Genomic DNA, 20407 nt, shown 5'->3' with positions numbered 1-20407 from the left:
AAATAAACTACCCTCTCCCTAAAGTATAGCAGTATTAAACATGTACTACACAAAATAAAAAAAAACAATTAACTCTATGCTAACCATTGTGACAGAACCCCAAATCAGTGAGGTAGCTCTGCCCAGATCTTCCCTTTAATGAGTTCCCTGAAGAAAGAACCAAGGGTTTTAAATTTAAAAGAGGAAGATCATGTCCAGAACACCTAATTTTAAGTAGAGAAAATTAATATTGATTATGATAGGAAAAAAATGTAAAAAAATATTTTTTATACAACTTTCCTCATGCTTAATGTGTCATTAAAGTTGGAAACTAGCCCCCAGGCTTCATTTTAGGCAATTGAGTGACTTCCTGGGTTGCAGTAAACTTTACTCAGTGCCTGGCAGACCCTAGGAAGGTTCTCTTCTATCACCTTTAAAGCCTGGCTCTCTGCTCTTTCAGCCATCTTCACTCTCAGCTCCTCTCCATGCTGCCACCCACTGGGACCCTAACTTCTGCGTCCAAGACTCTGCTCTTCAGGAACAGGCTCATTTTTCCTCCTTTTAGGAGAGTCCTAGCACTCAACTCACATTACATAAAGAAATATTACATAAAATCAGGAACAAGCAAATCAGGCATGCTTTTTACACTGCCAAGGCAAGGGTAAGGATGTGGGAGAGACTTGCCCACTACAGCTGGAACGCTGATGTAAAAAAAAAACCAAAACAAAACAAACCACCCCAGAACAAAACAATGACAACAACAACAACAACAACAAAACCAAAAAACCAAAATCCCAAATGGTTTGATGCAAATGGCACATTTATCATATAAGCCTGTGAGACTGCACATTTGTTTTGTTTTCATGTTAGATTCAGGAGAACAGCACTGAACTTAAACTGTTCTTATATTTCACTTGAACAGGTGAAAGTAGAAATAAAAACTAACCTAACTTTTCATAATGGATGCTATAAACAAGGCTATAAAATTCAGAAAAGAGTTACTCTGGAATTGAAATATTAATGATAGGAAATATTAATCTCAAAGAAAAGAATTGCCTTTCTGTGCCAGAGAAGCCTGCATGACATAGCTCTGAGAAAAACAAGAAGGAGGTGTAAGCATGATACTTGCTATATAACATCAGGACGAGTACCACTGTAATTGGTGGAAAGACCAGGGCTCAAAGAGACTTCTTTCATAAACTGGAAGATTCTCAGATTCCTCGAGAAACAGCAGAACAATTCCCAGTTTCCAGACCAGAACTGAAAATTGTCATTTATGAAAGGGTAAATCCTTCATAGCAGTAGCAGTGTTTACTATTAGGGCTATCAGAATAAATTACAATTATTTTTGTTCTTGATTTTTTGCTTCGCCCTCTAGATACACTCTTCCTGCTCTCCACCACTTCTTAAGCTGCCCCACAGTCATGATGACTTACTTTTTGCTGTGAGCAAATCAGAATTGGTGTGGTAAGAAAAAGGAATGTTATTTCTTCTGGTTCATTTAGTTGTCTGAGGTGAGATTGTTTTTCAAATAATTTGACTTTGATAAATGGATACTGGATACTCAGAACTATAAAATGGTTTAGTAAAGACAGAAAAAAAAGTCATGTCCTTTTTGAAGGAAGAGGTTAGAGCTTGTGTTCTTATTCTGCCAGTGCTTTGATGAAAAGGGGAGGAAATATTCTGAGCAAACCGGAGCTAGAAACTCCTCATATCCTCTTAACAAGGACTTCCCTGAATGGCTTATGACACCAAAATCACTGCATATTTTTACTGAAATAAATCATAGATGGTTGTAAAGCAGTTTTCTAATCCTTGAAAATATAAAGGTTTAGACTATTCTTACTGGCCAAAATGTATTTTCCTAAGTAGACCCAGTTAAAAGTTTCACTGGAACTATTTACAGTCAAATTATTCATTTGATAGATTAACTATATTTTTTAAAATATATAAATTTTAAAAATTAACTTTTTAAATTGAATACATTGGGTTTATATATTGAATAATTACAATTTGATTGACTGAAACGGCGCTGAATCTTATTAACAAAGTGACTTTCCATAGCACTAATCTAAAATGGTTTGAGGTGATCAAAACAAACTTATCAAAAGATAAGCTTTGCCAAAAGCATTATCTTGAAATCGTGTTTCATAGAAGCATTAAAAGTTCACCTTTTTGCCTGACACATGATAGTTTATCAGGATCTTTAGCACACTATCTTAGCTAAATCTTGGCATTTTCATGAGATGGAAAATTTGTTTCTACTTTTGATGAGCTCCAATTCTAACACTATTAAAATAACAATAACGTAATCTTGCAGTAAATAGTGACAGCAGCAATAGGTAAAATTTCAGTAGTTTAAATCAGGAAAAAAGGAAGAAGACTCTTACCTTGAATGGTTATTCATTAAGCCATCAAATTATTCACAGCAAAGCTAAAATATCTGAAAACAATTGCAACTTTCTATTTGTTTAACAGCTTAAATACTAATATAGTCTGTGGTCTAAATTTATTGTGAGCCTATATGGGAAGTTTTACCTTAATTCTTTCTCTTAACAAACTGAGATAAAGAGACAAAGATGCAAATGAAACAAGATTAATTCTTATTGTATTCAGCTGCCTTGGAGGTAGATGAAACCCACAGATGCAGCAGTGTGGCAAAAGTGGCATAACTTTTGCTTGTTCCACAGATGAAGTTACTACTCCACAGTTCTCAGAACTTGGCACCTGCATTATGATTAACATGAGATTCAGGTGAGGGCTGAGGGCACTGGATTCCCACCAATACTGAGACTTTTAGGGAAAAAAAATCCCTCAAGATTGCTATTAGAGTGTGATACAACCAGTGTATGACATAAAGAAGAAATAAAGAGGCAGAGGTAATACAAAAATATTTATGTAGACCTATGCAGAAAAACCTAGAAATACACATGAAATAACAGATTAAAATAGAATTTCTTTAGCACAGCTACTGCGACATGCTGATTTTTCAGAAGACAATGCTCAATGATTATTCACAATCTCTATGGCATTTGCTCATGTCTAGAAAGAACTGAATTTATTCCATTCACAAATTACATCTGCATTTGTTAACTCTGGAACTTTGATTTAAAAATACTTCACCAACACTACATAAGGAAAAAACTCAAACAGATAAAACTCAAAGAAAATTCATATAAATCAAATTGGTATTTGTCAGCTATCTGTCCCACTAAACTACTAAACCAAAGTTCTGGTTTCTGAAGAGTTTCACACATTTTTCACTATGAATTTTTAGCTAAAAAAGGAATAACATTCTCTCAAAATATTAACACCTTACAGTAAAATTAAATGTATTCTATTATATATTTAACATCAATGAAAAATTCCAATACACCCACAGATCATCCTATAGAGACAGAAGCCTATGCATGCAAATACCAGTAGGACAAGAATCAGTCTATACTTTGACAAATACATGGGATTAGTGTCCTGCTGATTAGCTAGCTATCATAATAGTTATCTTAGTGATCAATATTCAAAACTTATCAAACCAGGATTAGTGTGGCTTTATTCTGCATGTTGTCATCACGGTAAAGATTGGATCTTTACCCCAAGGTGTTCATAATCTAACAGCTGGATTTGCTTCTAATACTATTTACACTGAACCAGCTCTGCCATGCATAAGATGTCCAAATTTCACAGATAACATATTGTAAATGAGCAGAGATCAAACTGGCAGACAAGATAATAACAGAAAAGTGAGTCAGCATTAAAGAGTGGGGAAGAAACACAATCTGTGTTAAAGCATTTTTCCTAATTATACAGTTTGCTTCACTTCATACTTAAGTGAAAACAAGACAACGCATAAATAGAAATTCAACATGGAAGGGTAATGGAGGCAACTTTACAAGAGCAGACGAGCAGAAAAAGAGGACTGCTTCAGGTGTAAGGCAGAAAATAGAAAAAAAGCCCCAACAGTCGCATAAAGATGAGACAAAAGAATGAGAGTGGGACTATTAAGAGTAGAAAACAGGAAAAACTAACATTTAAGCAAAGGCCTATTCAAATATGGTTCTGGGGTTGTGACTTTTGGTTTTATTTTACTTTCACTTTTACATCTGATCTATAACAGGGTGAATTAATTAAATTAGTGGAACCACTGTTGTTATATAGCCAATGTGAAGACCGCAGGCTCTGGCCATGACTTGTAAAAGAAATTTGAGCCAGAGACTGGAAGAAGATAGCTGGAGTTCTTTACAGTAATATTTAGATTGTTTGCTTAAAGTTGGAGAACAAGGAAAACAAAAGAAGTGAAGACAAAAGATAAAGATGATAATCTTTCACATTGAATACACAAACTGTATTCAACATTTCTTTAGATGATGGAAATGCAAAGCCTGTTAATGTCCCATCCATTTTTATCCTTGGACTTGATTCATTATTAACTCTGGATTTACTTCCGATTTTATGCCATGAACCTTTTAGGAATTTATTTACTATACAATCACTGAGACAAATAAGATTCTTTTTGGTCTGAATTCACAATTCTTCTGTCTACTATTTGCTGTTATATTACCTTGCCAACAAGCACCAACTGTCAGCTGCATGGCTATGTGTGAAGGGTGGATAGGCCAATCATTGGTCACAAGGTAAGGTTCATACGTTGTTCCATCCATGTATAAGGTAACAACAGGAAACTCAACATTGACAACGTAGTAATGCCATTCTTTATCACAAATCTGAAAGACAAAATGCAAGAGAAAAATATTAATTAGCACTTATTGTCAAGTGACTAATTTTTATATCCTATACATTTTTTAAATTATATTGTTTCCAAATTACACTCATAGAAAAAAAATAACATTATTGCAATTTATACATCACTAAAATTAATGAAAGTGTAAACCAAGGCTGATAAATACTTGTGGTATACATGCAGAATATATTTGATAGAGGTATCTGAAAACACAGTCTTTGAAAACAAGGCATGGATAAACTAGAAAAATCAGACTATTTGGTCTGTATTTTCACATTTGTAATACATAATATTAGTTTCTTAATGTCTATATCAACTTTTGAGAATACAAACCAATGTAAGAGATGCATACTTGGGATGCATCAGCATAGCTACTGGGTATCCCTATTAGCTTCAAGTTAAGAAAATATACAGTACTTAGTCACTAGATCAATGAGTTATTATCAATGACTTGATTCAATCATCATTATTAACGTATTATGTTAGTACTTAGAAAGTCCTATACAATGCAACAGGACCTCCACACTGCTAGAAGGACCTCCGTTGTTCTCTGCATACACATAGATGGACAAGTAGTCTGCGTGTCTACCTGATTTGGGCAGGAAACCCAAATCTTCTCCATGCTCCATCTTTTGGCCTTGAGCATTTCCCCAGGTAGTCAGCAAAATGAGGATCTATATGGTTTCACTGATATACATCGGTTTTGAAAAGCAATGGCCACAGTTAGAATATACTTTCAAGATGACAATATCAGTGTCAAATCTCATACAAATTTCTGATCTGGACAACCACGGATTACTGCAGGATAGTGTGGTGGGTTGACCCTGGCTGGATGCCAGGTGCCCACCAAAACCACTCTGTCACTGCCCTCCTCAATGAGGAGGACAGGGGAGAGAAAATATAATGAAAGGCTCGTGGGTCGAGATAAGACCAGGAAGACCACTTGGCAATTACTGTCATGGGCAAACCAGATTCGACCTGGGGAAATTAATTTATTACCAAACAAATCAGAGTCGAGTAATAAGAAATAAAACCAAATCTTAAAACACCTTCCCCCCATCCCTCCCTTCTTCCTGGGCTTAACTTCACTTCCCCAAGCAGCACAGGAGGATGGGGAAAGGGGGTTGTGGTCAGTTCATCATGTCATCTCTGCTGCTCCTTCCTCCTCAGGGGGAGGACTCCTCACACTCTTCCCCTGCTCCAGTGTGGGGTCCCTCCCACAGGAGACAGTCCTCCACAAACTGCAGTTCTTCACAAACTTCTCCAGTGTGGGTCCCTTCCATAGGGTGCAGACCGTCAGGAAAAGACTGCTCCAGTGTAGGTCCCCCCTCAGGGTCACAAGTCCTGCCAGTAAACCTGCTCCAGCATGGACTCCTCTCTCCACAGGTCGTGCCAGGAGCCTGCTCCAGTGCAGGCTTCCCATGGGGTCACAGCCTCCTTTGGGTGCATCCACCTACTCTGGCATGGGGTCCTTCACATGCTGCAGGTGGATATCTGCTCCACCATTAACCTCCATGGGCTGCAGGGGAACAGCCTGCCTCACCATGGTCTTCTCCAGGGGCTGCAGGGGGATCTCTGCTCCAGTGCCTGGAACACCTCCCCCCCCTCCTTCTTCACTGACCTTGGCGTCTGCAGAGCTGTTCCTCTCACATATTCTGTCCTCTAGCTGGCTGCAATTGCTCTTGGTGTTTTTTTTTTTTTTCCTCCTCCTTAAATCCGTTATCCCAGAGGCGCTGCCACCATCACTGATGGGCTCAGCCGTGGCCAATGGCGGGTCCGTCTTGGAGCCAGCTGGCATGAGCTCTATTGGACTTGGGGGAAGCTTCCGGCAGCTTCTCACAGAAGCCGCCTCTGTAGCCTGCCTGGCCCCCATTATCAACACCTTGCCACACAAACCCAATACAGATGGTCAAATTCGGGTTTAGTTCAGAAATGTACAGCTAGCCGAATCAGGGCCTCTGAAGACAGAAGTCTAGTGTGTAAATATCAATGCCTGCCCAATTCTTTTTTCCTTTGTTGTATCTTTCAGATTTAAAAGTTCAAAGGAATAAATCACAGCAAATCGGTAGGATGGGTGGGCTGTTTTTAACACTAAGACAATAGTTACAATCATGCCACTTTCAATTCTGTAGAGATACTTGTTTTGATGTATTAAGAAACGGAAGTGCTTGAATGCAGATATCCTTGCTGCAAGGCAAGCAGAAAAGTGATGTTTAGACATAACACTTTGTCCTTGGCCAGGTTAAGTGCCATCTGCTGCAATACCTGCCCTTTGAAAGCAAAAGCTAATGTTTTGTTCCAGAAGACATTTCAACAAGAAGTTAATCACTTCTATTTCAAACGGATACATTTATTATTGTAGACATCATAGCTCCACAGCAAGAGATAAATGAAGCAAGGGGCTGCTAGAGCCTTCCTTTTGTAAGCACTAGACAGCACAAATATTTTCTGAAGGTTACATGAACTGAAACCAAAATCGAAAGTAAATAAATTGGAAGGCTGAAAACTTTATTGAACAAACAGCAATCACAAATAGTATTATGCGGTCCTCCCTTTCAAGGAAAAACAGCTGGCCAAGTTGCCTGACCTGGTCATTAGAACGTGATGCATTATAGCACGTGAGACAGACATTTTATATAAAACAAAATGATGTGCCTGGCTTTGAGACCTTGCATAACAAAAACTACAGACATTAATACTTGACACTTTTCAGAGAACTGTCCCAGAGTATTTCTTTTTTGCAACCCTAAACTTCATTAGTTGGCGTGCCCCAAGTGCTATTAAATGAGTAATCCCTCTCATATTTAATCAAAGCAAGAGCACTTTAATGTAGCAAAGCCAAACATTTTGAACATCATATACACAAAGAGCATGATAATGTGTAGTGAGTCTGATTACTCTATTGACTGACCAATAGGGCAGTTATATTTTTTAAAGAAAATGCTTTCTTTAAACAGAAGATTACATAAATTCCACAGTTTAAGACTCCAGCAACTTGACTGCTTCCAAGAAAAATGCATCCAACTGCAGATGTCCACACTAGACAAAGTACTTACTAACCTTTTTTTTTTTTTCTGTTATGTTCTGGAACATAAGATAGTGCAAGTATAGAGAGCTTGGTGAAGTCCTCAAACCATCACTTGCAAGCTTTTCCTTAAATTTCAACACATAAACACATCAAGTTTTATTATAAAGTGTATTTAGGCACTTAAAATCTCAGCTTCATGTTTCCTGAGATTTCAAAAATGCCCAACTTGGTCAGGTGCTTAATTGCGATACAACTTCAATACAGCTTGGGTACACAGACACACGTATATTCCACCAAAAGATCTTTAAGTATCTGTACTGGGTGCCTGTGTAAAAACAAATATTCTACAAGGAAGCAATGAAATTATTTAGAAACTCTGGAATACATCCCAGTCACTCAGCAGCAGGTAGTATTTCATGCCTGGCCATTTCACAGGCAACAAAATAATGAAATAAATAATTGTGGAGTGTAATTTGTTATACTGTCATTTCAGACACCTTCTTCACCTTCTTAACATCGGAAGCAAATTATTCCCCTACACGCATTCCACAGTGGCAATGGAATGTAATATGATTGCCATGAAGTCAGGAAAATAAAATTATAAAATATACTAGTTTGGCAAATAAAGACATTTTAATCATCTCAAGTAAGAACTTTAGTTTTAAAAATCTAATTTATAAAGCTATTCTAATGAGATAAAATTACAGATGAGTAAACTTGGCTTTCAGAGATTGCCGGATGGTTAGGTTGGTCTAATCACTCTATCATGTCAGTCTGCCTCTAAAATGTATTAATCAAATCACAATGAATTAGCCAGCTTGAAGTCTTAGTGATGATTACAAGCCATTGCATTGGAATATGCTTTTATGAAATAGATGAAAACGGACTTAATATAAATCCCTATGAACAAAGTTTCCCACTACATCAAAGCTGTTAGCATTTTCTGATGAAGAATGTCAGAGATTTTGCTGGTTTACATTGGAAAGCTTAGGAACGGACTGAAACCAAAGTACTTTGGTCTGAGAAGCACATGATGCTGAGAAACAGACTTGGTTTGCAAAATGTCTCTTTTTACAGGTTGGTACACAAGGGCTAGGCATGCACACATAAGAACATGGACTTTACAGCTTACAGCTACTACTACTACTTTCTGCTGTTTGGTAGTAGTTAAATAAGTAAAACATTTAGGATACTCTATAATCAAGACTATAGAGGAGAAGGGATTACAATACCAAAGCAGCTAGAATACTAATACTTACCTCTGCTTGTAAGGAGGTCAGGAGCACACTTGGGATTATAAATTGCATATTTTCATAAAGTAGCATAATAGAAAATTAGTCATGCTTAGTGTGTCACTGTTTCTGTACAAAAATGTCCTCTCCAATGGTTGTGCACATCTAGAAAAATGCAAAGCCTACAGAAGGTGAAGAAGGCACTGTTTCCACTGTTTCCAAAGAGTTGCAGTGCACTATATCTTCATTAAGAGGTTGAATTATTATCATGCTTATTAATTAATAGTTAATATTATTAATAATTGTTATGCTTCTATCAACAGCAACACTTTCTGTTTGGATGTACATTTACTACATTTATAAATCTGCCAGTCCTTCAGCAAAGAAAACATTTACCTCAAATCCTTTGTATGCTCCTGCACAGAATACGTACGGTGCTTATACAAAAACCTTAACAATGGAATAGTTTCCTTATTTGCAAGCATGTCTCGATAGAGCTGAGAGAAGTCGTCATTGTGAAAACTTTGTAAACATGCAGACACAATGCAGGCTCTGCATTTTTATCTCACTTCACTAAAGAAGACAACAAATCTCCCTTTGATCTTATGCTTAAAGGCGTTAGCTTTATCCACTCAGTTACAGCACCCAGATCAAACCTTCTGCCCTGCTATGAAAGGAGCCACAAGCTTTGTAAATCTGCTTCAAAGCACAGCACCCATTACCCTTGTTCAGAGTACAGAACCCAGATGATATATGAATAGGGATAGGGATATTATTTTGAGTTTAAACAATACCATATTTTTCTTTCCATCTCCAAAATAATCCTTTCTGAAAGAGCTTTGTAAAATTTTACAAATTTTGGCATTGTTCTTTTCTGTTGGTGACACTAAATAGACATTTAAATGGTTTCAAACATAATTTGATTGAAAATCTTGTATATATTTTTATATTTCAAAATATCTTTATTATACATTTTTGATATACTTTTATAGCACTGAAAGCACTGTACTGCATACAAACGGGAAACTCAAAGGTCCTGACAGACGGCTTCATTACACCTTTAATAGGGACCTAAGGAATACTGCCACTGTAAGAAAGCAAACCTGGAAAAGATATTAATTTGGAAACATTTGGCAGTGGATTTCAAGTAAAAGGGAAAAAGTTACACATATTTGCAATTTTTTTTAAAGAAAAATGTTGTATATTTACATATGCAAAATAAAAATAGCATATCTTAAGAGTTTTAGGCAGTGTAGTCATTATGCACAAGACTGATGAGCTTTGTGTGAAGGCAATCCAAAGGTGAGCATAGGAAAGGCTTTCTCCTGTCCCACTCTGGGGTTTATAACTGTTGTCTCTGATGAACGGGAACCTTAAAAATGTTGTTGAATGAGCTTTTATCTGTTACTTTAGAAATTCATTTAGTATCTTAATTGTTTTCCTATTGTTAGTTCTCATCCACAGACTTCTACAATTAAAGCATGTTAGGTTAAAAAAAAAAAGAATATACCTTAGGGCATTGCTTTTGCTCTAACTCTGCTGCTCTCTTTTGATTTCTTCTAATAAATCTTTGCCTTAAATTTCAGTAGTTGAGCTACCTGCAAAAGCTGATTAAGTGATATAGGGGAAATAAGTTACACAGTTGACTTTTTATCTCTTTTTCTCATTGTCTATAAGCACCTTATGATGTTTTTGCATTTATTTTGTTTGTTTGTTTTTTTTTTTTTAATTATCCCAACACCACCACGAACAAAAGATATACTGCTAAAAATGTCTTAGAGTAGACTGCAAGTATGCAATTCAGTATGCAGATATTCAGTATTCAGGATGTGCTTACTTCATTGGATACCTGGGTTACCTAGCACATTTCTGTTTTCTAATGTAATGAACAAAAATATATTTCTGCTGTAAATGCACAGGCTTTATAATAAAAATTTGCTTTTGTGAGAATCAACAGATATGCACTTCAAATTGGCTTTATGCTACAGTATAATCTGCCAGCATATTCATTTTGGGGAAGAGCTACTGAAAATAAACAAAAGCAAAGTGCAAACACAGACTAATCAAATTAATCCGGTAATATAACTCGTTATGTCTTGTAGCTTTATTTATTCTACCTCAGTAATAGGCTCAGTGCATAGGACAGGTATTTGCCACGTGTTGCCTTCATTTCATCTAAGCACTGCTGAAACTGAAAAGGATTAAAGCATTCGTGCAAAGGGTCAGTATATTATTGACCACTAAGTGGAGCCGTTCAGATTGCAAATATATCCCCAAATATCTCCACAACCTCTTCAGAAAATTTTAAATAAAGCTCTAAAATATTCATATTATGTACAGAGTTTTTTAAAAATATTCTCTTTAGGTTTTCCTTTCTACATATATCCTTTAGCAGCTCCCTCACATGAAACTTTTTCTTCCTGTCTGTAAAATCAATATGCTTTGCCTCTGAAGTGGCAATAAAGACAGTATGTATGTAGTAATTAAAGCAGGTTGGAAGAAGAATATACTCTATATGGGAAAAGAAGGAATCAATATACTCCCACCAGTTAAATTAAAGGGTGATACATTGAAAAGTGTCATCACAATCTACAAGTTCAGTGGTTTTTTTCCATAATACTGTTGCACACTTAACCTCCACATAAAACTTGTAGTTTGAACCTTCGCCTGCATAGCCCTGCTTGAATTTGATCACAAAGTCTCTCTGGGCAAGTTCCTGAATTCTGACAGCTGGTGGTAGGCAGTGAAAGAATTAAAAAAACCCCAAAAAAACCACCAACCAGGTTGCTTTGCTCTGGACCAGTGCTTTTATGCTTATGAGACTAGAGCATCACCACTCTTCCAATTGTTAGCAGTAGTTGTTGTTACACAGCATAATTTGTACTCCTTTGTGAGGAAGCTTTCCCATAGCCACTATCTGTATTGGAACTTGGATTTCTCTAATACGTATGCTGATGTTATGTCAGCTCCATGTATGGGGAGAGAATTTGAAAAACTAAATAAACATTCTTCTATATTTGCATTTTATTTTTTTTTAAACTAGCTTTCAAAGACCTTAAAGCAGCGTATATTCTGAACTGTGCATTTTTTTATTGCCATGCAATTCTGCAGTTGTAAAGGAATGTGTATGATCAGTCCTAGAATAAAGGAGATTGAACATTGTGCAAATTAATCCTTTTTTTCTGTAACTTCAACTAGGTATCAGAAGAACATTAACAAGAGAAGGAAGCAAAAGAGAGACGCCCCTGCTCCTTATGCAACTCTTAAGCAAGTTATTGCTTCCTTATAGGACTTTCAGTGAGGAAAGCAGAAACACCACCTGTATTCCCTACCTCTGGTTGCCTGCATAAAAGGAAGAGAAACCTCTTGGGATTATATTAAGGTGGGCGAGAGCCACAGGAATCTCATTGTCGAGGCTCTACTGACAGTGGAGCAAGTCCTAGCTCCTAAATGAGGTACCAGTTACATGCCCATAGACAGACAATATGAAACCCTGACAACAAGGGCCCTAAAACTCTCTTCAGGTGTTACTACACTGACACCTTATTTAGGAAGGTAAGCAAAGCAGAAGACATTTTCCATGAGAGTATATTTTGAAACAGAGGAACAGGATGTGAAGAGTTGGGATGCCCTTCTTTGCCCTTACAATCACACTAATTGAAAAAAGAATGCCATTTAATGCTGATTGTTTTAAAATTATACTTTGTATGCCTTATAAAACAAGTATTTCAATATAAACTATTCAGTACAGCATATCAAATACAAAACTAATGGATTTTCTCATGTACCTTACTCAAGTAAATGCTATATGCAAATAAGTACACACCCAATCACAGTTCTTCCAAACTGCTATTTTCAACTGTTTACTCACTGTCTAGTCCATGTTTTTAATTCTGCTTAATGTTTATACAATTTAGACATTTACTTTCACTTAAAAACCCCAAATTTTCACAGACTGTTTAGGAAACAGCCCTAAGATTTGTTTGGTATTCTTAAGAAAACATAGGTAGAATATGTTATAGAATGTAGGTAGAATACCCTGAGTTCTGATATTCATTATGCAGTATGGTTTATTTAACATGTCAAACAGTAATGTGGATGTCCAATAAATCATTCAGAAAATTTGGCGAGGGAAGTACCATCTTTTAACAATTTTTTTTTCCTTGAGAAATATCCCAAGAATACCAATTGGTCCAAAACTAATTCCTGAAAATACGTTTATATAGCATGCTTGCCAAGTATACTTCTTTATAGCTACTGATGTTCCCATAGGAAACGCCTTGTTGCATTTTATCAGAAATACCTATTTACTTTGTTGTGACAAATAAAAGCAATCCTTTCTCTCTCTCTCCTCAGCCCTTTCCCCTCCATGTTCATTCAAATGAATGTAGAAGGAAGAGCAAGCACCTAAAAGAGGTGAGTCTGTGTTTAGCACCAGAGTTACAGATGTAAGACATGTTTTGATCTTTGATTTTCCTAAGATAAAAAACCTGAATCTCACAGAGCTCTGTGGTGTATTTTATTTTGAGGTTGACTGACACAGCAAATGTCTTTCATCTCAAAGAAGAGGGTGAACAAAGACACTGCAGTCACCCTGTGGCAACTGGAGCAGACGTTTTATTACTGTGAGTTAGTTTTAATCTGATTTGTGTATTATTAGTTTTAAAGAGCTAAGTATATAGATCGGACGCTGAGTTTTCCAAGATTTATTATCTGTTTTTGTCTAAACTACCTGCCCCATATGCTAGAGAGAGGATGTTAATTGTAGCATTGACCTCTTTGCTAGATAGATTCTCTTAGTCTCCCTTGTGCTGTTGGCATTCTGCCAGGCAGAGTAGATCACTGTCTTTCATCACAGTATTCTGTGCCCTCTTTTGTAATCACAATATCCACTCTATTACTCCATCATTTAATGAAGCCAACTTTATTCCAACCACGTGTGACATTTGAGTCTTCTGCAAACCAACCTTTGGAGTATAAAAACTGAAAGGAGTTAAAAAACCTTCTATTCATCAACTGAAAAAAAGAAGGGGGGAGGGAATCAGAGACATGTCTCAGCTTCTCATTTTGCAGTCCCGTGATAAGATCTTGCATGATATTAGTGCTGGCCCTCTTCCATCAGAAACCATTCTATCTTGAAATATATCTGGCGATTCAGCGGGCTAGATTCTTCTCCTGTCTTACTTTTAGACGAGACTAGACTACTCTGTACCGTACCAAAAAGACTTTTACATTACTGTAAAATTGAGATATGAGTGGGTGGGGAAGGATGTGTTAAAAACAATTCAATGCTTCCATACTTTCTAGCTTTTAGCTGTACACATATATGTATGAATAATATATATGAATATGCATACACTTACATATACACGCAGACTTTGTTTTTTCTTGTTACAATCTAGAGTGAAATAAATTTGAAAACAGTTTTGCAGAATGGTTATGGATTTGCAATGTTTTAAAATAAAAAGGGAATCTTGTTTTCAAACTGTCAACATGCTATAATCACTAAAATGAATAAACCCCAAACAGCTCACATCAATGTAAATATTTTCTTACACCAGCTTGCAGTATTCTACCAGTTGTAAGTCTCTTATTCTAGTTGTAAAGACTTCAGGGTACTTTCACAGCTTGTATAAGAACAAATCGATTTAAAAAATGCTAAAAAAAACAAAAAAGATAAATTTCAGAGTACCCAAAAATAAATACAATTTCAGAAAATAAATATTTAATAGCTGAGTTGGACTGAAATTGAAACTAAACTACAGAAGTGAAACATACCTAACAGAAAACTGTTAACTATACTATTAAAGTTATTAATAAAATTTTATTTATTATTATTATTATTAATATTCCTTCAGATACCTAGTAGCAAAGTCTTGGTAGGTAATATAAGGTAAAATAATTTGTATAAACTGTTATAATGATCATTATTATGGGATGAGGAAGTAACATATGGAGTATTCTTCATCAGTAAGGAAATTTTTCCTGATCATTGATGTCTGTCTCTGCCTCTGTCCCTCAAGTAAATAAGCCTAGTGAACATTATTTGAACACGGTGTTCTGAATTGGGCCACCCCTCTGTCCAGGCTAAGCTGAGGGGTGGTCTTTAAATGAGGGTATATAATGTAAACATGCAGACACAATGCAGGCTCTGCATTTTTATCTCACTTCACTAAAGACGACAACAAATCTCCCTTTGATCTTATGCTTAAAGGCCATAACCAATTATGACCAATTACCTGCTTTCTGATCTCTTTGAGTGATGATATTTTTGACCCATACACTTTATAGCTCCTTCTCTCTTGTCTTTATGGATTATAAAATAAATATACAGGCCACAAGCCACCTGGGGCTAGAGAAAGGGGCAATGATTTCATTTACCTAATTTAGGTGTTAAAGTTGGATGCGCATTTTAAGTGTCTCCTCTTCATGAAACAGGTAGCTAAATCCTCTGTAGAGTCAATAGAAAAACGTATATTATTTTGAAGACTTTCAAAGAGACCTCCAGTCTCTTCAGGTTTCATCAACAGAAAATCTTCAAAAGCTCATTTAGTGACAACACTAGGCAGCTAAAATGGAGGCCAAATTTAGCGTCTTGAGCTAGGCTGAAATGACCCCAACCTGATCTCACCTCTTGAAAATGAGAACATAGTATGATCAAAAAAAATGCATTTACCATCTGATTACATTCATTATACAATAACAAAAGTTCAATTTCAGAGTTAATGTAGCTGTATACAGCAATAAACCATTATAAAATTTTCAATTCCATTTCAGCAAAATGCAAAAAATAAAGTCCTGCATTATCCAACTACACCACGTGCAATCCCATACAGTAACAACAAGCTTTCTCAGCTTCTGACTCTAATATAATGCTTATTGCAATTTTTCAAACTAAACGTGTCTTAGATGCCAAAAGATAGCTTAAGTGTGGCACTCCCGTATTTGTAGCATTACTACTGGAAAAAAATCACGTAATGCTTTCAGGTTAGAGAAGGCTAAGAGGTCTATTTATCATTAGATAGGAACTCTATACATACTGCACAAACCTAAATATACGCTAATAGTATGAGACTACATAACATTTCCTCTGCAATTTCTGCTCAAAAATACACTAAAGCAGATATGGAGTTCTGGCAAATATCTTACAGAAACAAATATTTTATATATTTCAGGAGAAAATACATTAATGGATGCCACTAAACTCAGGAGAACTAGGACCCATTTGAAATACTACATACTATAAAGTTTATTACTAAGGCTTATAAATCTGTATTTTAAAAAATAATATAAAATGAATACTTAGCAAATTTTAAATCTCATTCATATTATTTGCTTTTAGCTAATTTGTGGTGCTAAGTCAGTAATAAAAAAACCCCCAACAAACATATACAGGAACCACCAAACTCATTGATACCCTATACGTCCATGCTTTACCACCTTCTTCACATCAGTGAGTAATATAAGCTACAGTCTAAGATTAATTTTAAAAAGTGTTTAAATAATGCTAAAACAAGAATGAGGAATGCTAACCTCATGTCATTTTCAAATAAGCCATCAGCTTCTCTTTTACCCCTTTTTAATTATTTGGAAAAATTTTAAGTATACTTGAAAAATCAGTCTTGGCACAAGAAGAATTCACTCTTTTTGAAACAATATTTGGCCAGTGGAAGGTCCTCCTATTACCAAAGCCAGATGATGTTCTAGAAAAGCAATCTATGTGGGTTTTTTAAAAACCAAGACTAGCATTTGATCAGTTTGTGTACATGAAATATTTATGGATGAAAATAATTATAATACTCCAATTCTATTAATGTGGGAACTTGAAATATGTTCTTTGTCAATTTTATTCAAAAGATCATCCAACCCATTCATACCCTTCCAGCAGACAAATTAAAAGCAGTGTTCTATTGGACACACTCGCTTCTTCCCAAATGTTTCCCACTTTAAAGGGGACAGTTATGCTGATGGTCTTTGTAAGGTGCCCTGAGATCTAGCAGTTAATATGATGGTTACTGCTATTTATTTGCAGACCATACCAACATTGCACTAATGAGTTACCTGCACATATAAAAGAATAAATAAAACTATTAAGGATAATGCAAAGAACTTTGCTTCAGAAATGCAGTATGGCCACTGTCAGCATAGATTTACCCTTTGAAATCTGCTGCTGCAGAGAGTAGGAAAAGAAAGGGGAGAAAGGCATTATACCTCCCACCATGAAATACTGCAGCTTGTCAGGCTCAGTAAGGTATTTCCTTGGTCCTATCAGGGTGGGAAACAGCTTCTTTCTAAATGGAAAGAATCATCAATAGTTGGAGATGAATGCGCTTTCTACCTAATAATGAAACAGGATAACATTATTTTAAAACAAGTTGAATCAACCCTTACCTAATTGAATCTGAGGAATAAAAAGAACAACCAAAAGCTTAGCCAGAATAAATATTACAAGTTTAATTTTCTGCTTCCAACTTTAAAGGGTTTATATGATTTTATTTATTTATATGCTAGATATTGATCTACGCTATGATTTGTCAGTATAAACTTTTTGTTAAACATCACTTTAAATTACAGAAACTCCTATAAACCTTATATATCCAAATGTCTGTATATATGATCAGACATTTTAAAATGCAAAGTCTTAGGGAAATAATATCTTTGAGAATTATCCACAAACTGAACACATTATTGCCACTTAACTAGTAAGAACAACATTAAGGAAAAAAAACCCACCACACCAGATCCTTTGACCTCCTACCTCACTGAAATATACCAAATACCTCATTTGTTTCATAGCCTGAGACCTGAAATCTGACTGAAATTCTTTTACTAAAGTTTTCAATTAAATTTTTGATTTTTGATTATTAATCTTTTACAAAGCATGAAACAATTTCCCAAAGGTACACATTATGACCATAAATACATCAATGACAAGTGATCAAATCGATTTGGGATAACATTTTCATGTACATTGAGGTCCAAATTGTATTAGCCTTACATTCTTGCATTATCAATGTCCTTTCTAAAATGGATGTATAACCAAAATTGAAAAGAAGTGTGGGCTTTTAAGCAAACTATCTTCGAAGATAGTTGAAATGAGCTTGTGGTCTGCAGGTTTATTCCCATCTCAAGACAGCATGTGTAGAATTCTACTTTATTTCTCTCATGAGGCCTCATCATTCATCTTTGAATCTTATCTGGAATTTAAACCACTTTCTCTGATCTCTGGGATCTGCCTTCAGCTCAGATGATATGTGCAGGGATTCTGCCTGTTAGATATTTCTATTAAGAGATTTGCAATGAACATATTTTTTACTCTTCAGAGGGTTCAGTAATACATATGGTCTGCAAATGGAGTTCAGGTCATAAACTAAATGAAATACACATTTAACTAGCCTCCTGAAACATCTATTATTTGCCAGAAAACCAAGGAAATACTTTTCAGTACCCTAACATATTTAATAAAAAAAAAAAGAAACCAGAAAAAACTATTAATTTTAATACAAAACAAGCCCTCCTATCCTTTGCAATTACCTTTCAAATATTAATATACTGGTTTTTTTCAGTTTGCTTTCTAAAAACCTGGCTGAAACACTAACACTCAAATGTTAAAGTCAGGCACCTTGACTACCTGCTGCTCCAAGGACTGAGATTTCAGGCAGCTGAGAAGTCTGGCCATACTCCTGAAGGGTATTCAGTAACAGTGTTTTTTTCTCTCCAAGAGTAAGGAGGTTGCTCGAAGAAAAAGGAGGTTGTCACTATTCAAACTAGGATGATATATCCTTCCCTTGCTGTCGATGTCTGAACAAACATAATGCTTGTTTCAGTCAGTTATTTAGACATGTTACGAAGGTGCAGAGAATGTGATTAATGCAAACTACACTCCAGAGACAAAGCAAACAGGCTAGTTGTGGCTTGTTTGCTTTTGAGGAGAACACTCGGGCTCAGCTCTGAAAACCAAATTCTGAAGAGACCTCCTCTCTTCTCCTCCACCTCTCACACATTTCCATCCACACGCATCACTCACACTGTTAGACCGAAGCACTGGACCCCCCTTATCTATTAAAATCCCACTGGAAGTCCCATGTGCTATTTTTCATTCATGAAATAAATATCCAGTCTTGATACCTCAGTTCTCACCTACCACCTGGAAAATACCAGGATTGCTGGGATGGGTAGTCTACACACAGAAGAAAGCCCACCAGAATACTCCCCTGGGCTAATGACCTCTCTGTTGCTGAAAATGGTACTGCTGGCTCTTTGAAGGCTTTCCATCACCTGGCAAATCCCTCTTCAAAGGCTCGTTATCTCTGAAGGAAGTGTTGACACTGCTTGAAAACTTGCAAGGGTTGCTTTGAATCTACTCAATAAAGGAAGGTAGAACTGACACAGCCATTGAACATCCTTTCACAATTTCCACATTTTGGGAAAGGTGATTTACTTGAAAGATATTTGCTGTGTTGAAAGTGCACTGTGCAAACCAGAGATAAAAGAATTCCTGCTCTTACGCAACTCTCACATTACATTGAGAGGATATCTCCAGAGAATCACTTAGTGTTATTCATATGGGAGCCCACTACTGTAATCATTTTGAATATTGCTGTAGTCTGAGATGGAGGTAGCTATAACTGCAGAAAGACACATAAGAAATAGATGCTCCTTCCCCATACAGATTAGTGTTGTATTTACTTCAGTTCCAGCATGTAATTAGGACATAATGCAGAGAAAAGCAAATGCTATTTTGTTTTTATTGCAGATAAAAGGTGGCAATGAGTCATATTTGGCTAGCGTAATAATTTCTGTAAAGTGAAGAATGGTTGTATATCCATGCTTCTGTATTTATACTCAAAGATAAGTCAGGAAATTACACAACCCAAATATTATGCATAGTCTCTTTACTAAAATGGTAACTGCTGGGCCTTTAATTACACAGCTGGCATTTTGCAGACAGGCTGATTATATGTTATATACCATACAGAGGTAATTAGGTATCAGCTATATTTGTGACTTTGCCAGAGAATGTTGTTATTTAGTCAGTGTATAGCTTGCTTCCAGTACTAATCACAATCATGTTCTTAGTGCTTTCAAGGGAGGAAACAAGTCAGCATTGAGGGCCTGCATCCCAGAATAGTTCTGGGTTGATGTTAGGACATGAAACAAATAGACAGTGGGAAGAAATTTTCAATATCAGTGGTGCACAAACTCTAAAAATTTTATGGATATCATTAAAGTAATTATCCAAAAGTTCAAACCTTTATTCACAGTTGAGCTCGTTGAAATTTTGCCTGTGAAGCACTGCTTTGTTGATTGGAAAATGGCTGCTGGATTACAGACATCTTCCTAAGATAAAAGTACTATTGCTAGAAATGGGACAACTGGTTCTACAGAAAAAAAAAAAAAAAAGAAAAAAAAGAAAGAACAATGAGGATT

General features: G+C 36.0%; 1 protein-coding gene across 3 annotated transcripts in view; it reads right to left on the bottom strand.

Annotated features, from left to right (window-relative positions):
- Positions 1-20407, bottom strand: part of CLSTN2 (calsyntenin 2) — a 387192-nt gene that overhangs the window by 27810 nt on the left and 338975 nt on the right. For all 3 annotated transcript variants that reach the window (XM_054835708.1, XM_054835709.1, XM_054835710.1), the window contains exon 9: positions 4538-4700. In XM_054835708.1, the coding sequence (XP_054691683.1) occupies positions 4538-4700 (163 nt within the window). The remainder of the gene's footprint in view (positions 1-4537; positions 4701-20407) is intronic.

The sequence above is a fragment of the Grus americana genome, chromosome 9 (genome assembly GCF_028858705.1).
Source record: "Grus americana isolate bGruAme1 chromosome 9, bGruAme1.mat, whole genome shotgun sequence".
Lineage (NCBI taxonomy): Eukaryota > Metazoa > Chordata > Aves > Gruiformes > Gruidae > Grus > Grus americana.
This window is presented reverse-complemented; position numbering and strand designations above follow the sequence as displayed.